Source organism: Triturus cristatus, chromosome 11, assembly GCF_964204655.1.
Source record: "Triturus cristatus chromosome 11, aTriCri1.1, whole genome shotgun sequence".
NCBI lineage: Eukaryota > Metazoa > Chordata > Amphibia > Caudata > Salamandridae > Triturus > Triturus cristatus.
Window position 1 is genome coordinate 998,313,677 of NC_140594.1, and position 21,729 is coordinate 998,335,405.

Genomic DNA, 21,729 nt, shown 5'->3' on the forward strand with positions numbered 1-21,729 from the left:
TGATTACATTTTCCACTCATGGTTCGCCAAGTTGTGTGCAGATGGATTTTTTTACTTTAAAATTAGGACATCCCACCTCTTTTAAGTTGCCCAAGAAAAATAAATATCTCCATTGTGCATCCACTTTCAAAGTTGAGAGGGAAAGAGTTAATAAGTTAACTCCCAAGAAAGCAGCACATCCATTTTCAACCTCTCCCAATAAGCACTCAATAAGGAAATATCGCCACTATGCTAGGAAAAAACAATGCCTTGAAAGCAGAGCAAAAGCAGGAAACTTAGTGAACTGGGCAAGACAAAAAGTAGGCTCCTCATGAGACCTCGTTTGTGTAATAAAAGCTTCTTACAACCCTAGTTTCAATCTGTGCAGCTTCGCTTTTAATGCTTGTACTATCTGTTCCACCTGACCTTACTCACCTGAGCCTGTCCACGATCATTCCTTGCACAAACGTCATCCCGTGGTATACAATTGAAAACGTTCAAGGTCCACAAATTGTAATTGTTTTTTTTTTTGCCACTTTCTACAATTGAGAAATGCGCTTCCAGATGATTTCAACTTCGTTCCTGACGTTTTTCTGTTGTGCTTCAAAAACCTATTTTTTATACAACTTACATCCAGCTTACATAATTTTTAAGCCTGGACTGCGTCATTTATTTAATCAACTCATTTTTGTTGCATTTTACTTGATTTAAATTTCGGTTTTTTATGTAACGTTTTGTTGGTCTTCTGGGTAGTGCCCAATTTACCCGCTTGGGTGAAGGTGTGTTTTGTATGGGTGTGCATAATTGCATCTGTGTAATTTTGCAACATTTCAGAAAAATGCGTGTAATTGCTTGTAATAATGCAAAATGCCAAACTTGCATTTGGCACTATATTTCAGTGCAAAATACATCCTTGCATCCATTTTTGAACCTGAAGACCAACAGACTTGTGGTCTGTGAACAATGTATACTAGGCCACTGGAATTATGGGTCAGACAAGGGCCAAATTATGCGGCAATGTTGAGTAAAGTATGCGGCAAGACGAGCCAAATTGAATAATGGAATGTTGGATAATAGTATAGTTTCAGGAATTTTGCATAACAAGAGTAATGCCAATTTATTCAAGATTACTCCAGTGTATCGAAAATGTCTCCTAATCGTAGTGCATCGTAAACATTGTATAGAATTATAATTGTGTCCATAACAAAGTTGATGGTTCTAATTCCCCAACATCGACTCTTTTGCATTGTCAATTTTAATAATTCAATACTTTTCCCTCCATTATAAACTATGTTTGTGGTGGGAAGCACAGTGCAAATTGTTGAAAACACTGTTGGATCTTTTTCTTTCCCCTGCAGTTCTTGCTCGTCTGTCTCAAGTATAACATCTAATGGTTCTAAGAGATACCATTGGGCCACCGAAATAGGAAGCGAAATTACCAGATTGCGGAAGAAGCATAACTCCACTTGTATAGATTGTATACTACCATGAGGGAGCAATACCTTGTTGACCCTTGTGAAAGCTGACTGGATGAAATACGCCCCCATGAAGAAGCCCTTGTTGTGAAGTTTGGTTTAACCCCCAGAAAAGTATCACCTGAAGTTCAGGTATAGCCAGAAACAGTCCCACCAGTTATGGGTTGATTTTGTGGATTACTCCAGTAAGGCACTGGATGTTTGGGTGAAGGGCAGCAATGTAAATTATTATGATGGACTTCGTAATTTAATATTGTAGGAGCTCATGTCCAGCAGTTGTCTTGCAGAGTTGTGCCAACACCTTATTGATTCTAAGCTAATTGTCCCCAGAGATCTGGGGAAGCACCAGCACCAGAGTGTCAAATAAGGTACAAGAGGGGGACCCCAAGAATGGTGGACCGGTTCCTCACTCACAGGAGGATGGGGCAGTAGGGAAAACCAAAAGACATTCTCTAAAGGCACCCAAAAGAGTTTTCAGGGGTAGGCGTTCCAATCCGATCCTGACAATTAGAAGGGAGGGTTTAGCGAGAAGAAACTCATGGGCTTTTTCCAGCCCAAGTGTTATGAGTGCCACCAGCCAGGGCACAAAAAGGGGGATGCCGCCTGGCCCCACTGGTGGACCTACTATGATTATTGCCAGTTTAGTGCAAGGGTGGGCGGCGGTTGCCCTAGTTGGTTTAGGGGGAGTGCTGAGGTTACCTTAGTGCTACTAACCAAAACTGGGTCCTGGCTCAACAAAAGCTCAGTTGGACTGAGCCCAATTAACCGAAAAAACAAAACATATTGTCCAAGCTGAGAATCACTATAACCTTCTTTTTGTAACTCCTATCATGAAAAATAAAACAAGAAAGGAGGGTTTTTTTCTTTCCTTTTGCTCAAGAGAATATTTATTATTTATTTCTCATTTCTCTCATATTGTGCGCTGCACGCTCACTCATTGCGCGTATAAATTTTGTAAAGAAACACCATAATACAAATCCAAATACATTAAACAACAACACATAATAATCTTAATCCCCTTTACATAAAATACATACTACATTCACTCCTCAAACATTCGTGGCCAATACATTCATACATACAACCTACATGCACTGAACAAAGTGGTCCTAATGACACCTTTCCTTTTATTATTAGATTGATTTCCAGCCTCTATATGAGTCCAAATGCTTTCTCTCTTTTTTATATCCAATAAAGGTACAAAAAAAGGTTGTTAATAGGAAGAAATCAAATGGGTGCGAAAAGGACCAAACTGGTCGACGCGTTTCGAGCCACTATCTTTTGGGTTCTCTTCAGGACCAAACAATTTCTGTAATACAAAGACAAAAAAAGGCCTTTTTAGATATTTACAACAACTCAAGATTTCCAAACAGCCACCAGCGACTGAGCACACCCACCTTAAAAAGTGCGTCAAAAATGGAATCTTAACTGTCCGTAGCCAAACCAGCTTACTCTGGGGCTGTGAAACACAAATAAAAACACTTCTATCATCATTTTTTCTCCACAAAATAAGTAAGACATACAAACAAGACCAACAAAAAAGACTGTCATGTGCGTCCATTTAACTCACCATCCATAATGAATCTGTTAACTGTATGGGGCAGCCAAAAACTGTAATGAAAAATGTTTGAAATCAGTTGGAGGATTGATGGGTGCTCTCAACCACTCGAATTTAAAAAGACTCCCATAATGGCTTACCAAATCGGCGGAAGGCTGTCTCCTTCGCCGGCTTTACCAATCAGATGGTTGATTATTCTTTCTGAAGGCGAAAGGAAAAACTTAGAAAGAGGCTTTGATGGACTTGAAGAATGATAGATCGATAGTGGTGAAACAGGCGGATAAAGGGGGTGCAATTGTCATCTGGGATGTGAATTGTTTGGTCCTGAAGAGAACCCAAAAGATAGTGGTTCGAAACGCGTCGACCAGTTTGGTCCTTTTCACACCCATTTGATTTCTTCCTATTAACAACGTTTTTTTGTACCTTTATTGGATATAAAAAAGAGAGAAAGCATTTGGACTCGTATAGAGGCTGGAAATCAATCTAATAATAAAAGGAAAGGTGTCATTAGGACCACTTTGTTCAGTGCATGTAGGTTGTATGTATGAATGTATTGGCCACGAATGTTTGAGGAGTGAATGTAGTATGTATTTTATGTAAAGGGGATTAAGATTATTATGTGTTGTTGTTTAATGTATTTGGATTTGTATTATGGTGTTTCTTTACAAAATTTATACGCGCAATGAGTGAGCGTGCAGCGCACAATATGAGAGAAATGAGAAATAAATAATAAATATTCTCTTGAGCAAAAGGAAAGAAAAAAACCCCCCTTTCTTGTTTTATTTTTCATGATAGGAGTTACAAAAAGAAGGTTATAGTGAGGTTACCTTAGTGTCACTTGGTGATCGAGAGATGGTACCTAAAGCTTATATACCTGATAACAATAAGATTTGCAGCCAGTGGCTCACCTTCAATCGGCAGAGGGTGGAGACTCTGCAAGATACTACTGTGTCCCTGATGTAGCCTACCAGGTTGTGACAGCTGACAACCAAGTAAGCCACTATTCTGTGACTTTGTTTCTCCTTGAGTGGGAGAGGGGTCTCGAGCTCTATTAGAGTAGCTGTGAGTCCAGCAGTGCCTGTTAATTGTCTACTGTGCAGTGACCTAGAGCTCACTATCTGGAAAGAGGTGGAGATTATTTGATGATGGGATTGCCCGAGTGAGGCTTATGACCACACAGTACATGGCAGTCCATCAAGGGAGTCAAGGACCTGTAGCCTGAAAGAGTGAGCCATGTTCCTACAAGGAAGAGGAGAGCCAAGGGCTGTAGGAAACTCACCCCATAAGTCCCAAGGAGTCTGAGCCTGAGGTTGACCGCTCAGAATCTCCAGGGGAAGACATTTCTGCCCTGGGAGACCTTCATGAGTTAGCCGGTTGGCAAGCTCCAGGGGCACCATCCCAGGCAGGGTTCTGCAAGGTGCAGAAGGATTGCCCCATGGCACTAGGCTGATGCCTAGGCCACTGGTGACACCTATGGCGATCACCACATCTATGGGCAGAATGATTTTATGTATGTGAACCTGGGTCAAACCATGTGTTGGTGGTCCCCCAGTCCAGTCATACCTTCCTACTGGAGTAGACTCATGACATCCTGCTGGCAGGACGTCTGGAGCAGGAGAAAACCTTTGACCGACTGGTCACCCACTTTCATTGCCCCCGGAGTTGGATCCACTCAGATGCGTTCAGTAGTGCCTGCTTAACCTGCCACATCAGTGGTAAGTCCGAGGTAAGGCACAACGCCCCCACTACCTTTCCCTGTCATGGAAACACCCTTTCAGAGGATGGGACTAAACATTGTTGGGCCTCTGGACCCCAAGACAGCCATAGGCAACAGGTTCACCCTGCTCTTGGTAGACCAGCCGACAAGGTAACCCGAGGCCATATCCAAGGGGGACCATTGACTGCACTTGTCGTGGCTGGGGCACTGATGGAGATCTTTACCTAAGTGGGTTTCCCCAAAGAGGTTGTGATTGGCTGGGGCACCAACTTAATTTCTACCTACTTGAAGGCCATGTGGGATGTGTGGGGTTACCTGCAAGTTCTTCACACCATACCACCCTGTAACAAATGGGCTTGTTGAAAGATTCAACAAGACCCTGAAAGGCATTATTAGGTGGCTGTCACAGACCTGTGACATAAGTGAGACATCCTGTTGCTATGCCTTTTATTTTTGCTTGCAGGGAAGTGTCCCAGAAAGCAGTGGCTAATGATTTTTGCCATGCATTTAAGCACAGAAACACCCTTTTTTACCTACACTGTTCTTTCTAACTCCCTCAGTAAAACAGTTTGAATAACGCATACAGTGTTGTACTCCGGAGAAAGCAAGCCTATGTTACAAACGTTTTGTAACACATGTGCATCTCTTTTGTTTTTACTGTGATTCCATTTCAAAAAGTAAATAGTTTTATTAAAAAGAACAGCTCTCCAGCACAACATTGCTCATTATATGTATGTTGTGTAAGTGCTTCACTATGAGGTATAGTAATCTTCAAGATATTGGGACTTAAAACAAGAATGAATATGTTTAGGTAGCTGGAAAACTGGAAGCAGACTGGAGATACTATCTGGCACCTGTATGCTGGGAAGATACACGATTCTTAGATTTTTTTTCTTGAACTGTCTGCTTCCCTTGCAAGCTAGCTTACTTTGGCCCAAATCTAGAGAATGATCACTGTAACCTGATCTGCAACAGGGTAAATCACAAAATGACTGCTGCCACTGCCCATTATCGACTGAATTCTGGCCATTGTGTTCACTAACAGATATCTTGCTATTTGTTGTGATCTTCTTTGTCTGGATTACTCTCGCTTTATCCTATGAAATTTTTCAGATTACACAACTGCATAGACTGGGCTTGGTCAGCAGATGTGCCTTTAGCCATCCCAACCCTCAATCAATCAGTCAATCAGGGAATTGTAAGTGTGCTACTCACCCTCAACTCTAAATGCCGAACAATCCTTTGATTCTACAAAGTAAAGCTTTCTCTTTGCTTTTCTTCAAGAAGATGGGTTCTAGGGCAAACTATAGCCCATAAATGGCCTTTGGATACTGTGTGGGTTAATGGGATGTTGTATGCCCAATTCAAACTGGGTAAGGGGACCAGAGAGTGGTATCCACTCGCCCAAATGTTGTGTGCACGATCTTTTGGTGAATTGAGTCATGCTGGATTCGTTGGATAGGTAAGTGGGCATGTACAAAATTCTCCTGTTTGCATTGAACCTCCCCCCCCCCCATAAAACCATGCCATTATTCATGTATATGTCCTGGGAATTTGGTTTGCATTCGGGCTCCTCAATTAATTGGCCTAATTTTCAATTGTAAGAGGCTTTGAATTGTGCCCCTTGCTTGACTACCATTGAGATTGGCAAACAGTGAGTTCAGTTATCTGTGGACAGAGGTTACTAGGATCAGAACACAGTTCTTGGACCATACCTTACAGATCCTGATGGATAGTTTCCACAGAGACGTCCAGCTGTGGCATGGGTTGCCATTCTCTCTTATGTTAAGAGTAGCCCTCTTTAAGATTACCCCCCTCCCGAAGCTCCTCTATGCTTTGCAAAATACCCAAATTTTGTAATTAGGGACTCATTTCTGTACTTTGGAGAGTATGCAGAAGTTGCTAATGTACAACAGAAAACCACTGCAGATTTCACATGAGGATCTTTACTTGTTGGTCCACAAAGACGACATTCCATCCCCACGCAAATGACTTTTAATGGGCCTCTCAGCTTGTGATAGTAAAAGAATATTCCTCCCTCTCGAAGAATCATTGATGGAAATTGACAGACTTACGCTCTTCATTTCTTTCTGTGTTAGGGTTGTCTTTCTGCTAGCATTTTAGAACTAATTCCTTGAGTTCACTGCCTTTTTGGATAAATGGGGTTATCAGATGTAATTGTGCTGTCCCTAATTTTATCCTCAAGACCCACCTGTTCTAACCTTCCTTAGGTGAATCAAAAAACACATTTTGTACGCTGAAGCCAGTTCCCCATGTCTATTAATTTTTGATCTTCGCTGCTGTTCATCATTCTTGCTATATCCTCCCCCTCCGTGTATTGCATTTTTCCAATTGTTTTGTTTCATATCAATTCAAATGGAAACAATTTTGTCCCTGCACTTGGAATCACTTTATTTTTTCAGTTTTTAAATTACATTTAAAATAATCATTGTTAGACCCAGCTGTGTCTGGCTGGCTGGGATACATCAAAGCTAGTCAGAATCCACCGTCGTAGATAGGATGAGTACACATGTCCGATAACCTGTGCCACTCTGTATTAGACAATGTGACTCCCTGTTGCTGTTTAGAAAAAGGATTAAGACATGACTGTTCCCTAGAATTTGATTCTAGTCCCTGAGTATTGTCTAATCTATCCGTTGACCGCCTGATTAACATTGGTCCGGCTTTACGTACAGCAGTTCCAGGGTACCTTTGGGGTGTTTGTTGCGCTTAATAAATACTATATACATACATACATACAGGTAGCTTGGCACCAAGCAGTCCGGCTTATCCTCAGGGCCCAAGTGTAAAGTATTGGCACAACACAACCCTTGCAACACTGCGTACGCCACAAAAGACTCCACACCGTATGTATAAAATACTTGTCTTTTTATTACACACACTTTGAAATTAAATAGAGATACACATTGTATATACACTTTACATTTATTGAACCTTCCCATTAGCAGCAAAATGGCATGAACACGCATGCCCTAATTAAAGGTATTCATCCAACAACACATTCCCCAATATCGCATACCCCCAGTTGTAATGGTTGAGCAATCACAGGTCTTTGCCTACCCCTCGTGTCCCAGCCCCACAATCACTCAACTAAAACCAACTAACAATGCACATTGCCCCTGCTGGTGCTGTTAATGAGATAGTGGGAATCACCTAAAACAGAAAGAAACTTTGTTTCGTCCATCCAGATTAGACCTTCAGATGCACAGCGGCACCTGCACGAGTGCAGGATCGCTATCCCCCCGTAGACAATATGTTGTAACCCAGGATGCTGGTGCGCTTCCAAGTCTGGAGAAATGTTTCCCCTCAAGCTGAGCTGCGAGCTGCCATAGGTCCAGACAGCCAGCTGTAGGTGCCCACAAGGTGTGATGAAACCCTTTGGGCCTCTTCACGATGTTCTGCACTACAAAACACATTGTGAAATGGGTCCAGGAAGAGGAAACTAGCAAACCTTGGACGGAGGCTGTGATGTCAGGCACTGATGTCCTCCTGATCTGGAGGTCGAAGACAGTCTCAGCTCGGGTCTCAACACCCCCCGGACACCATACACTTCAGAGTGCAAGCTAGCACAGGTTTCCTGATTGCAAGCATGGATCCCTCAGACTCTGCAAGCTTCCCCTGCACTCCTTGAACTCCTGGCTTACTGGCACTTCAGATGGGCTGCTGATCTTTACATGCAAATTTCTCTGCACAGTGTGGTGACTGTGTACCTCAGGACGATCCTTGTCCTAACCGACGATTACTTCCACCCGTTTCCACCGCACCCTGCGCGGTCCTTATCATCTTGTGGAAATGGAGGGTTCCTTGGTGTCCCTGGGATCTCGTGGATAGTAGGCCAGCCAACCAGCCCTTGGAGAATACTTTTGCCAGCTATGTCCAGCCAAAATCCACCGAGTGATAGTCCCCTTCCTGGAGCACGACAAGCTCCAGGCCACCACAAGTCTGCAGATAATGCAGTTACAGTCCCTCCTGCCCTAATGCTTTCTCATGTCGATGTCCCAGCATTGAATCAACATAGTATGGTTCCAAATCCAAAAGGGTCTCTAACTTCTCAGGCTAGAGTCCCAGTAGTTATACCCACAATGGCCTTTGAAGATGCGATGAGTTTAAAAGGCCACCTTTGAAACGCACAGGCCCTCTCTAAATGTTGTCCTGTCTGCCATCCTACCCCGAGAGATGTGATCACTATCTTTAGTGGGGCCAGGACCCTGGCCCTTGGAATCCCAATTCCACCCCCACGTGACCGTCCCAGAAAGGCCCCTCGGAGACAAAGGTCTGCAGTTTCCCTTGAGTCCCTAGTTTATTGCCTTTTATCAGGAATGCACAGATGTAGCTGTGCCCCCAGCAACAAGATGTGAATTGGAGACCGGCTGGAGCATCAAGGTGCCCACTTTCCCAAAGTGACATTTTCAACTTAGTAATGTTGATTCCACTCGCACTACCGGATAACATTCGCCATTACGAACTCTACAATATCAAATACTATACTGCTACAGTTCTGCACATAGGAAATACTGCTCAATAGCCTTTCCCTACCTTCCCCAGGCTAATCCAATGTGAGAAGCAGGCCCATTGTACCGAACACACCATCCGGTGCCATTCATGACCCTTGCATGTAGTTCGCACGCACACATGACTACCTCTTCCCAACACCACACCCTGTCCCCAGGAGAACTCGGATATAGCAAGAGACACTCAAAACCTTGGTACGAAGCTTTTTAAATGACAAGCCGAGTAACAGTAACCAGACCAGAGCACACAGGTCCCCTACAGGGCAAAGCTGTGGCACGATCGATGAGCTATCTCTGAGGAGGGCACAGCCAGTGCTGCAGGGCCACGGAGGAGCATTTGAGGTACATGCCCTGGGTATATGTATTACCCCTAGACAAGGGACTTGCATCTAACTCAAGTCAGCCAATCATGTATACACCAATCACCAATATGTATATGACAAGCACAGTGCTTGGGCACCGAATGGCAGTGTCAAAAACATTCAAAGGCCTAAGCCAGCAAAACAGGGTCCAAACATGAGGTTAGCAGCCAAAAAAGGCTAGGGGAGAGCATGCCAAAAGATGCCAGGTCTAACAATCATAAACAAACGTAAAGCTATACTTGATGGATGAAATCCTAAATTGACATCAGTGGGACCATAACCTGATTATAACCCAAGAATTTAATATGATCTGCAGGCTCACTGTAGATATGTTTTTTGGTACACACCCTCCTTAATGATATTCACAAGATCACACTCTATGTTCGGAGTCTTTATTGTCGTTCAGTATTTTAACTCCGTGTTTCTTACAATTGCTATATGGAACTGCACCAGCATTTGTGCATCAGGAGGATTTTATGAGCTGCACCTTTATGGAGGTGGGTAATGAGTGTGATTTAGACAACAAAATTACCCTTTGTTCCACTATTGTGTTATTTCAAGATGGCGTGTAAGGAAAATGAGAATCAATAGGGACCAGGACATGTCTTATGTTCTATAACTTTTTTTATTGCAGCAGGTAAAGATGGAGCACCCGGACCACCTAACCTACAACTGTACGATCTGAAAACTGGAAAATGTTTAAGGGCTTTCATCCAGAAGAAAATGCAAGGCTGGTAAATAATATAGACCACACCCACACATACATGGAAATACCTTTGTAAACGCCTGCTGGGTTCTTTCTGTGTATACGCCTACCTGTTTGTGTTGTTGATTCACGCTTCTACAGGATTTTCTTTTTATTCGATATTCTGGCAGTTTATATAGCATAATTCTTTTTCGTAAGTGTGGTTTTCCCAGTGCAACAAAATGTCTTTAATCTTTTTACTGCCAGGGTATTTGCCCTCCGTTTTACCAGACTTTTATTTTCTATTTTGTCGTTCAAGCACTTTTCTCTTTTTTGTTTTGTTGTCCGCATGTACAAGTTTTGGGATATTTACACTCATTTACTTCCACAATGTTTAACTATTTTCCTTCAGATGAAATAGTGGAAAAGATGACAAATTATATCCTGAGTGACCTAATATGAGGTATCGCAGAAAACCAGTACTCTTCCTGGGCATACGTTAGTTGTGGCATGCCCCCATACCTAATATACTTTCCACAGATGCTCACCATTGTCAGTGTCATTGTTCCCCCCCCCCAACTGTCTGATCAAAACTTACTTCGATTGTACTTGCAGAATTCATTCATGGTGTTTAGACCCAATCTTTGGTCCTTACAGATCTAATGTTTTAATGTTGGTCCCTCCATTCCTTCAGACCGAGTGACCTTGTACTACAGCTCTCTGACTTTGTCATACATGTCATTCCAGTGGTCATTTGCAGCAAATGACCTGCATAATATCTGCATCTCATGCTAGGGACTAGTCATTTGATGCATGCCTGAACTCTGTGCTTCCATCATTGTGAGGTTCTGCTGGAAGGGCCTGTCTGCCATACAGAGTAAACCTGCACTGAACCTAAAAGAGACTTTGGATTTAATCTCCAGGAAGTTGAATTAGGAAGTAAGTGCAGGAGTAAGACCACTTGGTAAGGTGCCAAGCACCGTCCAAGGACGCCCCAATGGACCCCACTCCACCGGGGACCCCAGACCCATGGGAAGACTACCAAAACCCTGACATACCTGATATGCCTCAGGACGACCTATACCCATCCAGGCCGTCTCCTCCAAAGGACTCCTTAGGTTTTCACCACTTACTGCAGAGAGCAGCACACTACCATGGGGTGGAAATGCATAGTGAACCAGTGGAAGACGACTTCCTACTGGACACATTTGACATTTAGGACAAGTCCACATCTATCTTGCCCATGCTTAAAGGTGTCACCAAGCATGCTGCAGAGGTGTTCAAAGACCCTGTCAGGGCCAGGGTATTGAACCCTAGAATAGAAAAAAAGTACAAAGCGGCACCCACAGACCCTGCATACATCAAGGGCCCTGCTCCCTTAGATTCCCTAGTTGTGTCCACAGCTAGAAAGCGGGCTAACTCCCAGTCCTCAGGAGAAGCCCCACCGCCAGATAAAGAATCCAAACTTCTAGACGCGTCTGGCAAACGCACCGCCTCCCAAGCTGCAAACATGTGGCGCATTGCAAATACACAAGCGCTACTTGCGCGCTATTACAGAGCACACTACGACGAGCTCAAAGCTCTTATGCAGCACCTCCCCGAAAAACACAAACGCAAGGCTCATGACCTAATACAGGAGGGTAAACTAATTACTAACACCTCTATTAAGTGTGCCCTCGATGCAGCTGACACTGCTTCTAGAGCCATAAACACTAGTGTCCTGCTTCGTCGTCATGCCTGGCTCAGGATCTCAGGGTTCAAGCCTGAAGTCCAGGCGTCCATACTAAATCACCCCTTTGACCAACAAACTCTCTTTGGGCCAAAGGTGGACGAAGCATTAGAAAAGATGAAAAAGGACACAGACACAGCAAAGTCTATGGGGGCACTAAAATCACAAGCCCCCAAACGCTCCTTTCGACGCTCATCCTTTCGTAGCACAGGCAGAGGCTACTCCACCGATAGCGCCTCTACCTCCTACAAGTCCCCTCCTCAAAATACCTTTTCAAAGGGCAACCAAAGGGGTGGTTACAGAAGCAACAACAATAAGGGCAGGGGCAAAACTAACACCACCCGTTCTGCCACCCCGCCCGCACAATGACTTCCCTTCGCTCCCCCCAGACCATTCCACTCCGGTCGGGGGCAGACTACAAAACTTTATACACGCATGGGAGTCCATAACATCGGACAAATGGGTGACCCAAATTATTCGGTCAGGGTACTGTCTCGAGCTAACATCTACCCCACCCAATATCCCACCAAGGCACCGTCCAATGTCTCAAGAACATTCCACACTGCTCAAACAGGAGGTGCTCTCCCTCCTCCAAAAACACGCTATAGAGCAGGTCCCCGTCAATCAGCAAAATCTAGGGGTCTACTCTCTGTATTTCCTAATACCGAAGAAAGACGGGACCCTGAGGCCCATTCTGGACCTCCGGCCTCTAAATGCATACATACATTCAGACCATTTCCACATGGTCACCCTACAACAAGTCCTCCCGCTCCTTTGTCAGGGAGACTTTCTTACTACCTTGGATCTGAAAGACGCATACTTTCACATTCCAATACACCCTTCTCACAGAAATTACCTCAGGTTTGTGGTGGACGGTCAACATTACCAGTTCACAGTTCTCCCCTTCGGGGTCACCACCGCACCACGGGTGTTTACCAAATGCCTAGCAGTTGTAGCAGCACACCTCAGACGTCAACATATTCACGTCTTCCCTTACTTAGACGACTGGCTCATAAAAGCCGCATCCTACAACCAATGTGTGCAACATACCAACAGCACCATTCAACTGCTCCACCGGCTAGGCTTCACGGTGAACTACCAAAAGTCCCACCTCCTACCATCTCACACAAAGCAATATCTCGGGGCCACTATAGACACCTCCAAAGGTATTGCCTATCCAAACTCAGCCAGAATCGCAAGCATGCAAGCCTTGCGCAAAACATTCCTTCCTCAACACTCTCTTCCCGCAAGAGTGTTTATGAAGCTCATAGGAATGATGGCGTCCTGCATTTTTATAGTGCCCCATGCAAGACTCCACATGCGTCCACTTCAAGAGTGCCTAGCACGACAGTGGAACCAGGCCCAGGGTCAGCTGACGGATCTGGTGTTGGTGGACGGCTGCACCCATCACTCTCTGCAGTGGTGGAACACCACAAACCTTTCCAAAGGGCGGCCGTTCCTGGACCCGGTTCCTCAGGTGATTCTAACAGCGGACGCATCGCTCTCCGGCTGGGGAGCGCACCTCTTACACCTCACAATGCAAGGTCTATGGACGCCACAGCAAAAATCGCTCCACATCAACCATCTGGAGCTCTTGGCGATCTTTCTAGCCCTAAAATCTTTTCAAAAACAGATTTCGGGCAAAGCAGTCCTCATTCGCACAGACAACATGACTGCAATGTATTATATCCAAAAACAGGGGGGGACACACTCTCCCCAGCTCTCCCGCTTAGCCCAGAGCATATGGAGATGGGCAATTCCCCAAAACATCTTTCTCCTGGCGCAGCACGTTCCAGGCGTACAAAACACCATGGCAGATCTGCTCAGCAGACACGCACCAACTACACGAATGGGAACTGCATCCACAAGTTCTTCACCCATTCTTCCAAATGTGGGGGCATCCTCAGATAGACCTCTTCGCCACCCACGAAAACAAAAAATGGCCAAGCTTCGCCGCCAGATACCCACACCCATTGTCCAAAGGCAATGCGATATGGATGAACTGGTCAGGCAGATTTGCATACGCCTTTCCACCTCTCCCACTAATTCCATTAGTGGTAAGGAAGCTACAGCAGCACTCCCTCACACTCATTCTGGTAGCCCCAACATGGGCCAGGCAACCGTGGTACACCACACTACTACAGCTATCAGTGGTACCACATCAAAAACTGCACCTGTCCCCATGCCTCCTAACCCAGAACCATGGAGAAATCGGGCACCCGGACCCAGCTCAGCTCAACCTTGCGATCTGGCTCCTGAAATCTTAGAATTTGGTTACCTTAACCTTCCCCCTGATTGTATGAACATTATCATGGAAGCCAGACGTCCTACCACTAGAGCATGCTATGCCGCAAAGTGGAAAAGATTTGTAATTTACTGCCGTAACAATACAATCAACCCTTTAGACGCATCCATACAGCACATCATATGCTATCTGCTCCATCTTCACAGGTGTAACCTGGCATATTCATCCATACGCCTACACCTAGCAGCGATTGCTGCTTATCTACAAAACAGACAGCATTTATCACTGTTCAGAGTGCCCGCTATTAAAGCCTTTATGGCAGGCCTTAAACGAGTAATTCCTCCCAGGGCACCACCTTCCCCTGTGTGGAATCTAAATGTAGTTCTTACACGGCTAATGGGTCCACCCTTCGAACCAATGCATAAATGTGAGCTACAGTTCCTCACCTGGAAAACAGCTTTCCTCGTAGCTATCACTTCCCTTAGAAGGGTTGGTGAAATACAAGCGTTCACTATACAGGAACCCTTCCTACAAATACATCACAGCAAGGTCATACTTCGTACAAATCCGAAGTTTCTGCCCAAGGTCATTTCCCCCTTCCATCTCAATCAATCGGTGGAATTACCTGTCTTTTTCTCGCAACCTCAATCTGTTGCAGAAAGGGCCTTACACACACTTGATGTTAAGAGGGCTTTGCTGTACTACATACAAAGAACGCAACCTTTCAGGAAGACTAAACAATTGTTCGTTTCCTTCTCTCCACCACATAAAGGCAACCCCATCTCTAAATCAGGGATAGCTAGGTGGATTGTAAAGTGTATACAAATTTGCTATCAAAAGGCAAAAAGAACATTATCTGTTCCACCTAAAGCCCACACTACTAGAAAGTTAGGGGCTTCTATGGCTTTTCTAGGGAACATACCCTTAGATGACATCTGCAAAGCAGCCACATGGTCAACACCGCACACCTTCACAAAACATTACTGTGTAGATGTGCATTCCAAGCAGCAAGCTAGTGTGGGCCAGGCTGTACTAAAGACACTTTTTCAAACCGCTGCAACGGATACCGGTGGTCGCCGCTAAGGTTGGGTACTGCTATATAATCTATGCTAAGTGTACAATCTGCAGCTCATATGCCTCGAACGGAATATGCTACTTACCAGTATGCATCTGTTCTTGGCATGTAGAGCTGCAGAGTTGTACACGCCCACCCGCCTCCCCGGCTACCTGTATCCGTTCCTGTCCATCTTATTTAGATACAACACACATGGGTTTCTCACTGTTATTACTACGCTCCATCATTTCCCTGTTGGCGAAAAACAATCTGAGGATGGAGCCGAAGCCCATGCGCAGTACGGACCGAAGGAGGAGTCACCAAACTCGTGACTTCCAAAGACTGTCCAAAGAACAAAAACAAACTGCAAACTTCCGGGCCCAACACCAGATGGCGATCTATGCTAAGTGTACAACTCTGCAGCTCTACATGCCAAGAACAGATGCATACTGGTAAGTAGCATATTCCTTACAGTGTATTCCAGCTCGTTTTCCCTGCCTCAGTGTGATATCGGCTCCTCATCGGGTGACCATGTGATGGGACCTGATATTGTGTGTCGGGTATGGTAACTGCTTTGTCCAACAGTAGTGTACTGCCGGCCAAGGAGGTCATGGAGCACCAAGGTTGCTCAGCAACTAACTGATGCTCCTGGACGCAGACAAAGGCCTCTTCTACTTTTCAAGTTAGATAAGTGTGGATGTCATAGGCTGCTACTTCATGAACATGGTGGGCGAATGAAACCTTGCTGAGCACATGCTGATGGCACTCTTGCATGTCATACAGGGATGGTTCCAGGGTGCTGCACGCAGCCCGGCTGCAACACCGGAACTGAATTTGAGATTTAATCTGAAATGCAGCCGAGGTGGCTTCAGTTGTGTGTCCACTCAGTCACGACTTCCGTTTAGTCAGTCATTGTGTTTGATCCCAATCGGGAAATAAATGAATGTGCAAATTGATCCATGTGTGACACGAAGAACCACGGGTACTACTGCAGTTTGCAAATCCTGGCCAACTTATTGTAACTGATAGACAATTATTTCAAATGTGCTCCGGGTATATTAAAACATGTTTAATTCGAGCGTCCTTAGCAAGCCCAACCTCGGGTAAATCGACTTAGCAAGGCCTACTGAGTGCATGTCTTTGTTAATCGATGTCTGTTGCAAACAGACCAGACAAACAGAAAAGCACAAAGCATGCCCTGGGAAATCCTGTACATGTTGAATGCCTTAACTACCCTTTGCCGATTGCGCAAAACAGTTAACCTTTTTTTCACTAAACATGTAATTGTATCTCCTTTTTAAGACGAGGTGCCCTATTCACAAAATAGTAGTAAATCTGCACGCAGTGTAGATTTCCTACTTTTTGGAAATCCTAAACTCCTCACGGAATGCACAGGTGCCTGTGGCAGGTTTCCATGCGGAGTCCTAGGTTAAGCACATGACTTCCTTGCTGTAAATGCATTTTAGCTGTACAAAGTTTTAAGTGGTGGAGAACTCCTCAGTGGAAATGCTATTTTTTTTCTTTGATTTTTGTTTTTTCACTATGGGGAAATTAATTATCCAAAATCAAAACACTAATACAACCTGGGTCAGTGATTGAGCCAAGAAATTACACAAAAAGGTCTAGGTGAACCCCCATTCTCAACGTGACGACTCTATAAGAGAGCACTCCCTTCAACAGGACCCATCAATCACTTAAGGTGGTTAATTGTTATTATCATCTGGGTCTGTGTACTCCAACCAGCAGGACCAGTTCATGAAGCAGTGACCCGGTCACTAGCGTAGAAGGAGCAACCAAGGAGGATTGTCACCTGATCTCTCACGAGTATTGTCTTGGATGAGGTACTACCCATAGATCAAAGGTGGGAGATCCTAAAGGTCAGCAGTAAAATCATAATAGTGTGAGTTAAAAATGGCTAAGGGTGCTCAAAAGTTCTTTAATAGTAGAGGACCCCTGTCATATTTAAAAAGCAAGATGGCAATATGGCATAAATTAAATTGACATTATGCTATTGTCCATAGCAAGTACGGTCAACATGTTTCTGCCCTCAATCGATCAATAGTATCTGGGCTTTCGTCAGGACCTAAATTACTGCTGTGGTTTTCTTTGTGAAAAAACGTGTAAGTAAATTATACAAAAATGGGGTGCAGATAAATAATTCCTACCGCACCGGTCAAGTTTAGAGGCAATCAAAACCGGATACCTGTGGAAAAATTGGAAAAGAAACAAAGACCCAATATGTAAAACAAGCTCAACTATAGGTCAAACAAACTCAATGACCAAAGCTAGCATTCACTAATGCTGTATGGCATTCAATACTGTTCATTTTGAATTGCACTTACCCATAAACAGTGGGTACTGCCCTCACCTCAACCTGGTCTCGACTCAGGGAAAGGGGCCCCGCTCTAAAAGGACAAATTAGTAGGAGAAAGAGAAAACAGGTAATACCCGAAAAAACTCTCCTCTTTAGAAGCATGGTTTAAAAACCTGAGAACTGCACCAACATATCCCAGAATGCAAAGGCAGGTATGGTACATGAAAGTCATTGTGAAAAGAGGTATTAAAACTGTGCCACATGTGCAGACACATTTGAATGTTCACTATCATACTAGGTAATTATTAAACTGTGCCAGTAGACGTGAAACATGAAGGCAGATACATACTGTTAAAACAAGTCACATAACTCAAAAAAAGAGTTGTCAAAGTAAATGTTAAGCCACATGTACCAAAATAAACTGGTATGCAAAGTAGGGGGAAGACAAAGTTGTTCACTGAGAACTCCCTTAAATAGCGTGTACCCAGTCAGTCAAACTGATACAAAATGAGCCTGAACAGACAAAGTGTAGCATAGCATCCACCCAATCAAACCATCTAGGGCTAGCAAACTGAACACTCACCTGTCCGTCGGTACCCCGGGGCGGTCTTTGAGTTAAGACCGGTGGTGCCGACGGACCCGGCGGGGAAGTCTATTTATCCCTGCTCAGTTCAAATGCATACAAGTGAGGCGAGCCAGTTTAGCTGCCCAAAGCGATGCCTGTGAATACGTACCGCGCATGTGCGGCGAAGAGATGCTTGTAATTGAATGAGGCGCATGCGTGTAAACAAGTACCGCGCATGTGCGGCGAGGAGATGCTTGTAATTGAGTAAAGCGCATGTGCGGCGTGGAGATCACCAACTCATTCTCTCACGTCAGCACCGCGCAAGTGCAGGATCTGCCCAATATTCATTATAACATCCCTGCCAGACGTACTTGTTAAAGAGCAAAACCGCTCCCATGCGATAGAGTAACCGCAACTGTAATGTTGTTCAAAGAGTGTGATAGTGTTTAGAAAAATCGATGATTGTGCAACCTAGGTCATATGGGTGTATACAACAAAGACTCTGTCAGGGAAGGTCATCAATATATGTACATCCAAAAAGGACATACATGGGAAAGCCCATCTCCAGTGTGATAATGTTGCAACATAATAGCCATCTTATCGTCATGATCCCCTATATAGCAAGCATATAAATGCACCTCAATATTAGCCAAAAAAGAGGGTAGGTTTTATAACAACAGCCAAGGAATTTCATCATTCAGACCTTCCGTGTCTGAATGAAGTCTGTGCACCCATCGCTGCTCTCTGACTAGGAGGAACTTCTGGATGTCAGTAATATGAGCTGGAATATGTGGTTGTTCTAGAACCACCCACTGAAGCTCGTTCTCTTTGTGTCCCACCGATATAAAGTGATTAGTGAGTTTGGTAGCACTCTTTTTACACCGGATAGTGCTCTTGTGCTCCGATATTCTCACCTTAACCTTTCGTGATGTCATGCCCACGTAGTTTTTATTGCAGGGGCATTTTATTAGGTAAATCACTCGTTCACTGTTGCAGTTCGTATGGGTTTTGAGGGACCAAGGTCTATTCGTCCCTATCTCTACCTCAGTGGTGTGTCGAGTCTGGGGGCATACTGCACAATTCCCCCATGGGAAGTGCCCTACAACTGGTGGTAACCCCCAAAGTGTAGTTGTTTCTAGGTTTCTCAGCACCCTCGGGCGTGTATGCACTAATCGGTCTTTCAGATTGGAGCTCCTTTTAAAGGCAAAAAGGGGAGGGGGTAAGGGACTACCCTCTATTTTAAGAAACCTCCAGTTCTTCAGGATGCTCTTCTTAAGTGCATTGGAATAGTTGCAGAAGGTGTTGACACAGGTAATCCTTTTGTTCTCTTCCATGGGATTCTGTATCCTCTTTTCGAGCAGAGCTTCTCTGTGGTTGTTTCTGGCTCTCTTCATGGATGTTTTTATGATTTTCATAGGATACTGTCTCTCCTGCAGTTGTGTAGATAGAAGAGAAGCATGTTCATGATATTTGGCCACCTCAGAACAATTCCGACGAATACGAAGGAATTGTCCAAATGGGAGGTTCTCCCTTAGAGCCCTAGGATGATAGCTCTTGAAGTGCAAGAGGGAGTTCCGTGCCATTGGCTTCCTGTAAAGTTCTGTACTGAGGTTGCCATTCTTCGGTCCAATCCGTAAATCCAAAAAGGATATACTTTCCTTTGAAAACTCGCAGGTGAATTTGAGAAACCTGTTCTGGTTGTTCAACCAGGTGTGGAATTCCTTGATGGTCTCGATGGACCCCCTCCAGATGACAAAGATGTCATCAATATACCGTTTCCAGGTCAAGATGTGACCTAGAAACGGATTCGTATCGGAGAGGATCTCAGTCTGTTCAATCTGGTGGACGTACAGATTCACTAGAGATGGTGCGAAAATGCTCCCCATGGACGTCCCCGAGATTTGTAAAAAGAGATCTTCTTCAAATTTGAAAAAATTCTCTTTCATGGCTATGGTTGCACATGTCATAATAAAGTCCACTGGTGTAGAGCTCTGCAGTGAAGCACCTTCCAGGAGCATTTTGACAGTGGATAAAGTCTCATCCTGCGGAATGCACGTATATAATGACTCGACGTCAAAACTCACTAGAATGTCTTGGGTGACATCAAATGGCATTCCATCCAGGATGCGTAGCAAATCTTTTGTATCCTCAACAAAGGAGGGCATAGTTCTCACCAAAGGTTTCAAAAAGAAATCTACAAAGGTAGAGAGGGGTTCCAAAACAGACCCTATCCCCGAAATTATAGGTCTACCAGGAGGGGGAAAGACCCCCTTATGTATTTTGGGTAATACATAGAAATACGGGATGATGGGATATGCTGTGTAAAGGAACTGTGCCTCATGACCAGTGATCCAACCTGCTTCAAGAGCCTCATCTGTCAAGTTTTTAATGGTAGCCAGAAGTCTCTTGGTAGGATCCAACTTGATACGGTGATAGAAATTCGTATTGCTTAGTTGTCTCCTGCACTCTGATTGGTATGCCTCCGCGTCCATAATAACTGTCGCTCCCCCTTTGTCAGCAGGCTTTATGATGATAGATTTGTCATCTGCTAGCGACCGGATGGCAGAACGTTCACTGTTAGATAAATTAGAGAAGTAAATTAATTATCCCCCATGGAGACACCACTTCTACTGCACACACACCAAATTTGGAAGGATCATTAGCTAACACCTGGCTGAAGTAAATATACAACTCTTTCCAGGTTGGAAAGCGGAATGGTAGTAGTTTGTGAGCTCCCACAAACCTAGTTGGTGGAGGGTATTCACATACTTCAAAGGTTAACCATGCATTAGAACACCCATGAACGCCCTAAATCCAAACCCTTGACTGGAAGTTAAGGTACTGAGTTGTCTGTGGTCATAAAAGAGGTTACCCCTGCCATGATTTGTTTTGTAAATTCCTGGCAGGCGTATAGCTATGTACATTTATGTTCAAATTTATCTTTGTGAATAATGCTGATGTGTGTTTTCGAAATTGATGTAAATATCCCCAACCCCAACCACATGCCTCACACTTCACTGGGTAAAATGTACTTTGTGGCCGTTGTTGCTGGATGGCAAGCAACGATTAAACTGTTGATGTGGTGTTTCCTCCTATCGCCAAATATGGGAAGTGCATTTCATTAATGCGATAATGTAGTAAGTGCGTATTTTTATGATATATCTTGTTTATGTTTGTGATAATACTTTTCTGTAATCCTGAATAGTTAGATGAACGCGATGAATAACACTTGCATATAAAAATATGAAAATGTGAACAATGTTTATTCAAGTAGAGAAAAAGAGTAGATGAAGAGACGGTGGGCACTGGAGGGCGAGGATATCCAAAACTTGATATATAGCCTTTTCGTACGTGGAAATATGTATATCATATGACAACTGAGGAGAAGAATAAACTAGGATATTTCGCTACTGGAAATACATGATTATTGCAGTGCTTAATTTGAGCTAGTTGTTTCCAGTGCTCGGTACCGGCACTGGATTGTCAACCCCCGCACTTATGACAGTCTGCCACA

General features: G+C 44.2%; 1 protein-coding gene across 1 annotated transcript in view; it reads left to right on the forward strand.

Moving 5' to 3' along the window:
- Positions 1-21,729, forward strand: part of EIF2A (eukaryotic translation initiation factor 2A) — a 292,108-nt gene that overhangs the window by 141,955 nt on the left and 128,424 nt on the right. Inside the window, exon 5 of the mRNA XM_085635113.1 lies at positions 10,258-10,357. Within this exon, the coding sequence (XP_085491239.1) occupies positions 10,258-10,357 (100 nt within the window). The remainder of the gene's footprint in view (positions 1-10,257; positions 10,358-21,729) is intronic.